A 13,320-nucleotide genomic window follows, 5' to 3' on the forward strand; every position below is an offset into this window, starting at 1 on the left:
ACGCCTCAGTACTCACGATCCTCTCAGCATGGGGACAAGAGAGCTGTCAGTCAATACATGGGAAAACTTATTTCTTATTTGAAAACGTAACTCAAGATATTTTGTTGTAAATTTAAAAGTAATGCGTTACTTTACTAGTTACTTGAAAAAAGTAATCTGATTAGGTAACTCAAGTTACTTGTAATGCGATGCCGCCAACACTGGGAACCATGGATGCAAATATAGAACTTTTATTTTTAAGAGTGTAGGGTTTAATGTAGGTTGTCTCTTTTTAAATGCGATAAAGCATTAACATTTCATTTCTAAACTGCTGTGAACATATTAATATAAATTTGTATGTGCACTTATAAAAATGAACACGCTTACGGCATCACTCACTGGACATTTCACTGTGAAAGTGTTGTGAATGGGCATGAAGCAATGTTGTATCATTTTTCAGAAATGTTGCCACAGGCATGTTTTTCCATTGAGCCTGGTTTGAGTTTAGCAGGTACTGTCTTATTGTATATATTCACAGGAAAACGATTCATTCAGTCATAGTGGAAAATAAATTATTCATCTCAATAGTGTGGTGCTGTTGTGGCTCACAGATGTGCACGCTCCCTGGATGTGTTCATAGAAACCCAAGACTTTTGTGTCATTGTGTTTCTGCAGGAAATAGTGCCGACAGAAGTCAAAATCCAGCTGATAGACATGCTCTCTCAGACCGGTCTGCCTGTCATCGAAGCCACTAGCTTTGTGTCTTCAAAGTGGGTTGCTCAGGTAATAAGGTGCAGCGTTGGTCCTCGGGACCGTGTTGGCATTTTGGCTTTTCTATCCGCACAAAAGCACTGGGTTTGGTATTCGAGTTCAAAAAACGGTATTTGTGGGATAAAGTTTGAGCATAATTTCTTGTCGGTTTGTTTTTCAGATGGCAGACCACAGTGCAGTGTTGAAAGGGATTAAAAGGTCTCCTGATGTAAGATACCCGGTTCTGACTCCCAATATTCAGGGCTTCCAGGCAGCTGTAAGTAAATATTTGCATCATTTACATGTATTTACAAGTGACATTTCCAATTTACCTTCCATGCCAGGTCAATGATGTTTTTCGTGTATAATAAACCACTTTATTTATGCATGCGCTCTGCCTACGCGTCCACTGCCCCTTTACCTTACATAAGTGAGCAACCTTTGCATCTTGTACCATTTATTTGTAAATGTTTAGCCCATTTCTGTTAATTGCTTTCCTTGCTAATCAAGCAAGTTGTACTCACAAGCCAACATCTATAAGCACAGACTTGATTAAATGTTTCCTGTTAAAGGTTGCAGCAGGAGCTACTGAAGTGGCAGTGTTTGGTTCTGCCTCGGAGACTTTTAGCTGGAAGAACATCAACTGCTCTATAGAGGAGAGTCTACAGAGGTTCGAGCAGGTCATCTCTGCAGCCAAACATGAAGGCATTCCAGTGCGCGGGTGTGTTCAGTGGACACCAGCTTCCTTCTAAGTATTTAGGCCAGTGCTCATTATGTGCACTTCCACTTTGACACTAATATCGAAAGCAAATCAGAGGTGTGTTTCCTGTACAACAACATAACTCGCTGCTTCACTACCGTAGTACGATGCATCGTTGAAGAAATCAACCAGCTAGTCACGACTGTTTCCTGAAACCATATTGTCGCAAAGTGGTCGTTCAACCACGTTGGTTAATGATGTCACGCAGGTGGTGGAGTAATAAGTACTGTTAATTAATTTGTTTGAGAACGAATTAATGCTAAATGTTTTGCTATAAATTTTATAAAGTTATTTTGCTTTTTTTCCAGGATCAATCATAGGCTCGTTCTTACACACTAGAGCACGTTCGCTCAAGCACACTCTTCAAAAACTACACTTTAAATCTCTTGACAAACTAAAAGACGTAAATTACATTTGTATGTATTCTAAATAAGAGATATAGATGGTACTGAATGTCAGCTTGCTTATTTTACTCAAGACAAGGATTTATTGAGTCCACATGTCATGAAAACAAGAAACTCTGCTTCTAACCACAGGTCAAGAGCTGTCGCTCCAAACACACAACTTTGCGATGCTGTTTGTGAATGTTTGTTAGAACGATGGTTTTGGGAAAACCTGGTCAGCATTCGTCAGGTACTGATTCCGATCCTGGTAATGACCAGGAATGTATTTAAAAGTAGTTCCAAATGTAGGTTCGGGAGAAGCCTAATCATTCAGTCCTGTCAATCATAATTACAAGCGTATATAATTGTTGCTCTGTCCCAGCGACAATTCTTCTGGCATCCCTCCACGTCCGCATCTCCTCCTCTATTTCTCTCATTCTCCCTCTACGTAGTACTGTTAAAGGGGGGTTGAGCTCTGAGCTTGAACCGAGCCTCGGGTTCGAGCCTCCTTTGAGGATAGAAAGCCAAATTTGTTAACCATTAATATTTAAGAAGAGAAAAATGGATGAACAGGGATATCTGGGGGCACAGATGAAACATGGTAAATGCATCAACCAGAGCATTCCTATTGAACACAATCAAAGTTTACAGAATTTTTAATAAATGAAAGTGCAAGGGATGTGTAGAACTTTGCATTTTTGCAGAAATAAAGCTCTGCAGATTTCTTTCAGAGTCTGTCCATAAGCTGCCACCACTGTACGCCACAGGGATAGTCACCTGTACTGAGACACTACTTAACTAAGACAGGAGAAAACATTTGTTTTTATGAGCAGTTTCTGGAAATTCATCTTTGGTGTAACAATTCATTTCATTGCAACCAAACAGGAAGACATGTATGTTGGGTTTTCTTCATAGACCCAGTATTTTCTTTGAGGACTAAGCTAGTGTTCATTACGTGCACTTTAACGCTAATTTTGAATGACAATCAGGCCAACAATCTGCCAATGATACAAAAGCCAATGCAGAAACTGGTTGACTGGAAGAAAGGATAGTGTTGTAGATTATAGTTACTCAAAGCAAATAATGATCTGGACTGGTAAAGGAATGTAAGACTGTAAACTCATAATCAGTGTAAGGGATAATGTAACAGCTAAAAACAGAATTGACTATCTCTGCTGAAAAATCCAGCACTGCTGATCACCATCATAAGGTATGTTTGGCATGGGATGCTGCTTTGCTGGTTCCCAGCATGGGAGTGGGACCGTTGGCGGAGCAGCTAGACCGGCTCTATACCAGTTCTAACCAGCATAAACCAACCTGGACCAACATGGAATTCGTGCTGGATTTGTCAGCAGGTTTTGAAAACCCCCTTGGAGGAACTTTGAAAATGGCATGTTTTTCAAAATTGGCAGAGCTTTTTGTGTACACCGTTAATCAAAGGGGTGGTTTGGCAAACTGAAGGTCTGGAGTAGTTACTGGATGGCTGTAGGTTTGACCCTTGCTCACTTGATTGTATGTTCTGCAATGCTGATTGTTAGGATTTTCCTGCAAAATCATAATTCCTATTAGTAACTGAATGCTTCATAAATCAAGCTAAAATATAATGACACTGAGTAAGACACTTGATACAGGTGATTGTCTCTGTGCTGAATAACTGGAGTAGAGACATTTCAGGAGCCATTCGTTATATAAGCAAGTTCCTTTGGTTTAACCAGTGGTTTCTTTTATTGTTGTACTTATATTTTTGGACTGTTCTCCTCTGAGGTTTTGAGATGGGGCACCAGAGCAGCATGAAATTATTCCAGAATTAATGAGTAAATAATTCAAGTTCCAGATGTGCATGCAGTGTGGTGCTTTGTATCAGTTACAAGTACAAGTCCAGATGTGTGCAGAGTTTTTAGTCTCTGCTTTTTACGGAATAAAAAACAAGAACGACGGAGAGCAGTCACTTCAGTCTGACGAACTCATTCTGGCAAATGTGACTCAACGCCTAATGTTCAAGAAGAGACTCCACGGAAATCCTGGTAGCACACAGAAGTATCGTCTGACGACCACAAGCCCAAGAGAAACATTTTCAACTTTTCACTTATTTGTTCACTGTTTCTAGCAGAACATGTTTCCGTCACATATGGAAAGCACATATAGCTTGTACGTTGCTCTCCACAATTTCTCATTCCTACTGTCAACACTATTGGTACTATTTGTCACAACCGTTTGGCACCGACCATATGTTTAGCCTGCTCCTGAACATTTTGTTTTATTCCGTGATAGATGTAATCCGTTGCAAGAGCAGTTCTGGCCGCTGTGGACTGTTCTACTTGTGGTTGCAATGAAACAGCACTTGGCATTGTTTCCCCTATGTCGCATGACTGCTTGAACTGTCAAAGCACAAGAGCACGAAGCTATATGTCCTACAACTGCTGAACTTCACCTCTCACAGCTCTTTCTCTTCTTTCCAGGTACGTTTCCTGTGCTCTCGGCTGTCCGTATGAGGGACAAGTAAAACCGTCACAAGTCACAAAGGTATTGACGTTGCATCGTTCGGTCCGAATAGAACTGTTCAGTGTATAACAGCCCGAAGCGAAATTAAATGGGACTTCCAGTATGTGATAAATCTCACTGGGTGTTGAGCTCTCTGCATATTTTTTTTCTTCCCACAATTTTCATAGTCCCACAAGGCCCTTATTACGATGTTTGCTAAAAAGCCTGCATGACGCTTGAAACACGGCAGTGCTTTTCTACCGCTCAGAATGAGCTCTCTGTGTGCAGGCCTTCATCTTGTTTATATTTCCAGAGGGGATAGTGTTTTCATGGCTTTCCTCTGTTCCGGCCCAGGTGGCAAAGCGGTTGTTTGAGCTGGGCTGTTATGAGGTATCCCTGGGGGACACCATTGGCGTAGGAACCGCGGGCTCCATGGCCAAGATGCTGAGCGATGTGTTGACAGAGGTGCCCGTCGACGCACTGGCGGTGCACTGCCACGACACTTACGGTCAAGCGCTGCCCAATATTCTCATTGCTCTGCAGGTGAGGTGCTCACAATCACGAGGTACCTTGTTCATACATGCACACGGGTTTTGGGAGAAGGGGATATTGTAAAAAAAACAAAACAAAACAAAAAAAACATCATATATAGTCAAACCAAAATTTATTCAGGCACCTTCAACATTTATCACATTATCACAGTTTATTGGCTATAGAATATAGTAATACAATATGACAAGAACTCTTATCAGATCAGTTGATATTTCACTGGTTTTGTCCATCCTTCTGTTAGACTGTCTCACAAATGAATTATGTTGAATATCTGTCAGCTGTTAAATTTAACTACACAATTAGATAATACCAGTTTAGCTAAACCAATCACCAAGCAATGCTTCATTTTGTTCAGTCTGTGTGTAAAAAGAGCATTAGCAATTAAAGAAAAAACACTTCAGCAGAACATGGTCAGGTCAAAGTCTCTGAATCATTTTTGGTCCCAAATTTATATAAATGTTACTGGTAGTCACTGTATGAAGAATTTCTGGGTATAATATATAATATATATAATAATGTCACAGTTTACTTTATTTTGCTATCCTCACTTACATAAATGAACTATAGTGTCCTGCACCCACTAGTAAAAACAAATATCAAAAATTATATCTGGTGTCTGAATAATTTTTGGTTTGACTGTATGTCACCTGGATAGTCATCTATCACAATAAAACAGCATATGTTATCAGCCTGATAACTGTATCAGGCTTTATCAGACTTTGAATGCATACGCAAGCACGATTTCACCCATTGTTGCAGTTTGAACACATTTCATAATGCAACACAATCACACATCACATTATCAACATGCCATGGGCAATATAGAAGGAAACAGAAACAGCATAAATTGTTTTCTTCTATTGTCAGTTTGACAGCGGTGAATACTACACTTTATAACGCAACACAAGTACACATTGCAATATTAATGTTGCCGCAAGGGATGCTACAACTACTAACCCAATAAAACATACAGTTTAATAGCACAGGCATTTGAAGGTAACTCTGTTGCCCTCTGAGTACTGAATTTGTTAGTGCCACAAAAATGTAAGGATCACAATGTATGTGAATGGCAATGCATTGGTAACACATTCACATCTGCCTTTGTGTACTCGTGCAGTTCTCGTGTAATCACAACTATTTAAAATAACTATGACAGAGCATATAATTTCAGGCTTAAATTCAAAATAAATCTCAAGGCATGCATTTGGATCTATGCAGCTAACAAAAGTATGTTCTAAGAATGAGTTCTAATGTTCCCATTAAATTAGGAAAACGTTATTTCTGAATGTTCTCTGAACGTTCAAATCGTACTGTTTTTTAAATGTTTTAAAAATGCGAACGTTAAGGGAACGTTCAATTTTATAACTTAGCATAATGAGAACATTACTTTTGAACGCTCTCTGAACATTCTGAAACAAATAAAACTGTAATGTTTCAGGAAAAAAAAAATCTGTAATTGTCTAATTATTATAATTATTCATAGAGAACCTTGCAACACGTTAGCCAAAGTTCTGAGAACGTTCCATGTTAGTTGGGAAGTAATAAAGAAACTTGAACCACAAGTTCACAGTCTCTCACCACCTTACCACACATACACACACAGCACTCCAGGGAGAACAACAAAAACTACTGAAACACCCTCCAAAACCATCAGCGATTAAACACTTTTTTTGTACTTTCACCTAAAATAGCACAGAACAACAACAACAGATACCACCCAAAATATGCTTACACAACACTGCCAGGCGTATTTGAACTATACGCTTTTATGAGACAATGCCGTCCTGTGGTTTAATTTTAATGAACCTTAAACCACAGAGCGCGGTCGCAATTCAGAAATAACACTGGCATGGCTTTATCAGCTCTCCAGGGCCCTTTGTGAACTCTTTCTGAGTTTGTCTTCCCTCGCAGAACGCCAGTGCTCTTTGGGGGCTGGGCGGGTCAGCAGATGTGAAGGGGTGGACACAAAGGCTTACCTATTAGATGTCTGTTTCATATGACAGTGGCTTGGCCCTTGACAAAGCCCACGAGATGGAGGCTAGAGCGGGGCCCTCGGGGGCTCAAACTCATCTGTCGCTAGGGCCGTTGAACTCTGTGACAATGCTGCGCTTAAAGGGCAAGGGGAAAATTATCCTTTCATCACTCGCTACTAAACAGAGGGAGACTGGGGAAAAGGAAAACCCCATGCTCTAGTATATTCCATCCCCGGCTCCCACCCCTTTTTAGCCTGTCTGTTTATCCGTCTCTTTCCAGCTGTAACGGTGTAATCCTAACTGAGGTCGGTACGCCACAGAAATGGCCATGAATTTCCTTCACTTTTTTTTCTGTGAATTGTGTGGCATGGCAGGGGTCCTTTTTCAAAAGACATGAAAATGAGCGATGAAACCCCACCAACTGAAAACAAAGTTCACATAGCACTCCGAAACCCTCACTTGATTAACTTCATCTTTAACTCTCTGGCTGTCTGTTTGTTTTTAATGTTTTGTAGAAAAGAGGAGGCTGGTAACGGAATTCAAACTAATTTTCTTTTAAAAACAATTAATGTAAAATAAACTTCTTCTTTTTTTTTTTACTTAATGTTAAATGCAGTTATGAACGTAGTTTGCTATCTACTCAAAACTGACAGTGTTTGACAGGCAAACTTCTTTTTGAAAAAGTAGTTAACTACACTGCAAGGCGCTCTGTTTTAGTTTAATGCTGTCTTTGTTCTCTGTATTGTATAACTGCATAGATCATAAAGATATGCCCCCTTAGAGCTTAAAGGGTTAGTTCACCCAAAAATAAAATTTCTGTCATCATTTACTCACCCTCATGTTGTTCCAAACCCGTAAGACTTTTGCTCATCTTTGAAACACAAATGAAGATATTTTAATGAAATCTGAGCGATTTCTGTCCCTCCATTGACAGCTACGAAACTACCACTTTGATGCTTCAAAAAGTTTATAAAGAGATCGTAAACTAATCCATATGAATTGAGCGGTTTAGTAAAAAAAAATCTGAACAAACATGGTCACTTTATGATGAACAGATTAAATTTAGGCTTTTATTCACATGTTCATCAACGCACACATCAGTTATGATAAATGGAAGCTCAATCTTGCTTGCTTGGTGTGAAAGAACCAATGAGGTTCATTCTCGTGTTACGCAGCACGTTTGAGTTTCAGCAAGAACCAATGAGGTTCATTCTCGTGTTACGCAGCACGTTTGAGCTTCAGCGAGAAGCAATGAGGTTCATTCTTGTGTTACGCAGCATGTTTTAGCTTCTGTGAGAACCAATGAGGTTCATTCTTGTGTTTCGCAGCACATTTGAGCTTCAGCAAGAACCAATGAGGATCATTCTCGTGTTACGCAGCACGTTTGAGCTTCAGCAAGAACCAATGAGGTTCATTCTCGTGTTACGCAGCACGTTTGAGCTTCAGCAAGAACCATTGAGGTTCATTCTCGTGTTACGCAGCACGTTTGAGCTTCAGCAAGAACCAATGAGGTTCATTCTCGTGTTACGCAGCACGTTTGAGCTTCAGCAAGAACCAATGAGGTTCATTCTCGTGTTACGCAGCACGTTTGAGCTTCAGTTCATTCTCGTGTTACGCATCACGTTTGAGCTTCAGCAAGAACCAATGAGGTTCATTCTCGTGTTTCGCAGCATGTTTGAGCTTCAGCAAGAACCAATGAGGTTCATTCTTGTGTTATGCATCACGTTTGAGCTTCAGCAAGAACCAATGAGGTTCATTCTCGTGTTACGCAGCACGTTTGAGCTTCAGCAAGAACCAATGAGGTTCATTCTCGTGTTACGCAGCACGTTTGAGCTTCAGTTCATTCTCGTGTTACGCATCACGTTTGAGCTTCAGCAAGAACCAATGAGGTTCATTCTCGTGTTTCGCAGCATGTTTGAGCTTCAGCAAGAACCAATGAGGTTCATTCTTGTGTTATGCATCACGTTTGAGCTTCAGCAAGAACCAATGAGGTTCATTCTCGTGTTACGCAGCACGTTTGAGCTTCTGCAAGAACCAATGAGGTTCATTCTCGTGTTACGCAGCACGTTTGAGCTTCAGTTCATTCTCGTGTTACGCATCACGTTTGAGCTTCAGCAAGAACCAATGAGGTTCATTCTCGTGTTTCGCAGCATGTTTGAGCTTCAGCAAGAACCAATGAGGTTCATTCTTGTGTTATGCATCACGTTTGAGCTTCAGCAAGAACCAATGAGGTTCATTCTCGTGTTACGCAGCACGTTTGAGCTTCAGCAAGAACCAGTGAGGTTCATTCTCGTGTTATGCATCACGTTTGAGCTTCAGCAAGAACCAATGAGGTTCATTCTCGTGTTACGCATCACGTTTGAGCTTCTGCAGGAACCAATGAGGTTCATTCTCGTGTTACGCAGCACGTTTGAGCTTCAGCAAGAACCAATGAGGTTCATTCTTGTGTTACGCATCATGTTTGAGCTTCAGCTAGAACCAATGAGGTTCATTCTCGTGTTACGCAGCACGTTTGAGCTTCAGCAAGAACCAATGAGGTTCATTCTCGTGTTACGCAGCACGTTTGAGCTTCTGCAAGAACCAATGAGGTTCATTCTCGTGTTACGCAGCACGTTTGAGCTTCAGCAAGAACCAGTGAGGTTCATTCTCGTGTTACGCATCACGTTTGAGCTTCAGCAAGAACCAGCTTCTGCAAGAACCAATGAGGTTCATTCTCGTGTTACGCATCACGTTTGAGCTTCTGCAAGAACCAATGAGGTTTATTCTCGTGTTACGCAGCACGTTTGAGCTTCTGCAAGAACCAATGAGGTTTATTCTCGTGTTACGCAGCACGTTTGAGCTTCTGCAAGAACCAATGAGGTTTATTCTCGTGTTACGCAGCACCTTTGAGCTTCTGCAAGAACCAATGAGGTTCATTCTCGTGTTACGCAGCACGTTTGAGCTTCTGCAAGAACCAATGAGGTTCATTCTCGTGTTACGCAGCACGTTTGAGCTTCTGCAAGAACCAATGAGGTCTATTCTCGTGTTACGCATCACGTTTGAGCTTCAGCAAGAACCAATGAGGTTCATTCTCGTGTTACGCAGCACGTTTGAGCTTCAACAAGAACCAATGAGGTTCATTCTCGTGTTACGCATCATGTTTGAGCTTCAGCAAGAACCAATGAGGTTCATTCTCGTGTTACGCAGCACGTTTGAGCTTCAGCAAGAACCAATGAGGTTCATTCTTGTGTTACGCATCACGTTTGAGCTTCAGCTAGAACCAATGAGGTTCATTCTCGTGTTACGCAGCACGTTTGAGCTTCAGCAAGAACCACTGAGGTTCATTCTCGTGTTATGCATCATGTTTGAGATTCAGCAAGAACCAATGAGGTTTATTCTCGTGTTACGCAGCACGTTTGAGCTTCAGCAAGAACCAATGAGGTTCATTCTCGTGTTACGCATCATGTTGGAGCTTCAGCAAGAACCAATGAGGTTCATTCTCGTGTTACGCAGCTCGTTTGAGCTTCAGCAAGAACCAATGAGGTTCATTCTTGTGTTATGCATCACGTTTGAGCTTCAGCAAGAACCAATGAGGTTCATTCTCGTGTTACGCAGCACGTTTGAGCTTCTGCAAGAACCAATTAGGTTTATTCTCGTGTTACGCAGCACGTCTGAGCTTCTGCAAGAACCAATGAGGTTCATTCTCATGTTACGCATCATGTTTGAGCTTCAGCAAGAACCAATGAGGTTTATTCTCATGTTACGCATTATGTTTGAGCTTCAGCAAGAACCAATGAGGTTCATTCTCGTGTTACGCAGCACGTTTGAGCTTCTGCAAGAACCAATGAGGTTCATTCTCGTGTTACGCAGCACGTTTGAGCTTCAGCAAGAACCAATGAGGTTCATTCTCATGTTACGCATCATGTTTGAGCTTCAGGAAGAACCAATGAGGTTTATTCTCGTGTTACGCAGCATGTTTGAGCTTCTGCAAGAACCAATGAGGTTCATTCTCGTGTTACGCAGCATGTTCGAGCTTCTGCAAGAACCAATGAGGTTCATTCTCGTGTTACGCATCACGTTTGAGCTTCAGCAAGAACCAATGAGGTTCATTCTCATGTTACGCAGCACGTTTGAGCTTCTGCAAGAACCAATGAGGTTTATTCTCGTGTTACGCAGCACGTTTGAGCTTCAGCAAGAACCAATGAGGTTCATTCTCATGTTACGCATCATGTTTGAGCTTCAGCAAGAACCAATGAGGTTCATTCTCGTATTACGCAGCACGTTTGAGCTTCAGCAAGAACCAATGAGGTTCATTCTCGTGTTACGCAGCACGTTTGAGCTTCAGCGAGAACCAATAAGGTTTATTCTCGTGTTACGCATCACGTTTGAGCTTCAGCAAGAACCAATGAGGTTCATTCTCGTGTTACGCAGCACGTTTGAGCTTCTGCAAGAACCAATGAGGTTCATTCTCGTGTTACGCAGTACGTTTGAGCTTCAGCAAGAACCAATGAGGTTTATTCTCGTGTTACGCATCACGTTTGAGCTTCAGCAAGAACCAATGAGGTTCATTCTTGTGTTATGCATCATGTTTGAGCTTCAGCAAGAACCAATGAGGTTCATTCTCGTGTTACGCAGCACGTTTGAGCTTCTGCAAGAACCAATGAGGTTTATTCTCGTGTTACGCATCATGTTTGAGCTTCAGCAAGAACCAATGAGGTTCATTCTCGTGTTACGCAGCACGTTTGAGCTTCTGCAAGAACCAATGAGGTTTATTCTCGTGTTACGCAGCACGTTTGAGCTTCAGCAAGAACCAATGAGGTTCATTCTCATGTTACGCATCATGTTTGAGCTTCAGCAAGAACCAATGAGGTTCATTCTCGTGTTACGCAGCACGTTTGAGCTTCTGCAAGAACCAATGAGGTTCATTCTCGTGTTACGCAGCACGTTTGAGCTTCAGCAAGAACCAATGAGGTTCATTCTCATGTTACGCATCATGTTTGAGCTTCAGGAAGAACCAATGAGGTTTATTCTCGTGTTACGCAGCATGTTTGAGCTTCTGCAAGAACCAATGACGTTCATTCTCGTGTTACGCAGCATGTTCGAGTTTCTGCAAGAACCAATGAGGTTTATTCTCGTGTTACGCATCACGTTTGAGCTTCAGCAAGAACCAATGAGGTCCATTCTCGTGTTACGCAGCACGTTTGAGCTTCTGCAAGAACCAATGAGGTTTATTCTCGTGTTACGCAGCACGTTTGAGCTTCTGCAAGAACCAATGAGGTTCATTCTCGTGTTACGCAGCACGTTTGAGCTTCTGCAAGAACCAATGAGGTTTATTCTCATGTTACGCATCATGTTTGAGCTTCAGCAAGAACCAATGAGGTTTATTCTCGTGTTACGCAGCACATTTGAGCTTCTGCAAGAACCAATGAGGTTTATTCTCGTGTTACGCATCATGTTTGAGCTTCAGCAAGAACCAATGAGGTTTATTCTCGTGTTACGCAGCACGTTTGAGCTTCAGCAAGAACCAATGAGGTTCATTCTCGTGTTACGCATCATGTTTGAGCTTCAGCAAGAACAAATGAGGTTCATTCTCGTGTTACGCAGCACGTTTGAGCTTCAGCAAGAACCAATGAGGTTTATTCTCGTGTTACGCATCACGTTTGAGCTTCAGCAAGAACCAATGAGGTTCATTCTCGTGTTACGCAGCACGTTTGAGCTTCTGCAAGAACCAATGAGGTTCATTCTCGTGTTACGGATCATGTTTGAGCTTCAGCAAGAACCAATGAGGTTCATTCTCGTGTTACGCAGCACGTTTGAGCTTCAGCAAGAACCAATGAGGTTCATTCTTGTGTTATGCATCACGTTTGAGCTTCAGCAAGAACCAATGAGGTTCATTCTCGTGTTACGCAGCACGTTTGAGCTTCTGCAAGAACCAATGAGGTTTATTCTCGTGTTACGCAGCACGTTTGAGCTTCAGCAAGAACCAATGAGGTTCATTCTTGTGTTACGCATCATGTTTGAGCTTCAGCAAGAACCAATGAGGTTCATTCTCGTGTTACGCAGCACGTTTGAGCTTCTGCAAGAACCAATGAGGTTCATTCTCGTGTTACGCAGCACGTTTGAGCTTCTGCTAGAACCAATGAGGTTTATTCTCGTGTTACGCATCACGTTTGAGCTTCAGCAAGAACCAATGAGGTTCATTCTCGTGTTACGCAGCACGTTTGAGCTTCTGCAAGAACCAATGAGGTTCATTCTCGTGTTACGCAGTACGTTTGAGCTTCAGCAAGAACCAATGAGGTTTATTCTCGTGTTACGCATCACGTTTGAGCTTCAGCAAGAACCAATGAGGTTCATTCTTGTGTTATGCATCATGTTTGAGCTTCAGCAAGAACCAATGAGGTTCATTCTCGTGTTACGCAGCACGTTTGAGCTTCTGCAAGAACCAATGAGGTTTATTCTCGTG

At 41.7% G+C, this 13,320-nt stretch overlaps 1 protein-coding gene across 2 annotated transcripts in view; it reads left to right on the plus strand.

Annotated features, from left to right (window-relative positions):
- hmgcll1 (3-hydroxymethyl-3-methylglutaryl-CoA lyase like 1) overlaps positions 1–13,320 on the plus strand; it is a 47,882-nt gene that overhangs the window by 7,041 nt on the left and 27,521 nt on the right. For both annotated transcript variants that reach the window (XM_084093599.1, XM_084093600.1), the window contains exons 3-7: positions 655–762; positions 911–1,006; positions 1,302–1,450; positions 4,332–4,395; positions 4,708–4,896. In XM_084093599.1, the coding sequence (XP_083949725.1) occupies positions 655–762; positions 911–1,006; positions 1,302–1,450; positions 4,332–4,395; positions 4,708–4,896 (606 nt within the window). The remainder of the gene's footprint in view (positions 1–654; positions 763–910; positions 1,007–1,301; positions 1,451–4,331; positions 4,396–4,707; positions 4,897–13,320) is intronic.

This window comes from Abramis brama (genome assembly GCF_963993115.1).
Source record: "Abramis brama genome assembly, chromosome: 19".
In the NCBI taxonomy this organism is placed as follows: domain Eukaryota; kingdom Metazoa; phylum Chordata; class Actinopteri; order Cypriniformes; family Leuciscidae; genus Abramis; species Abramis brama.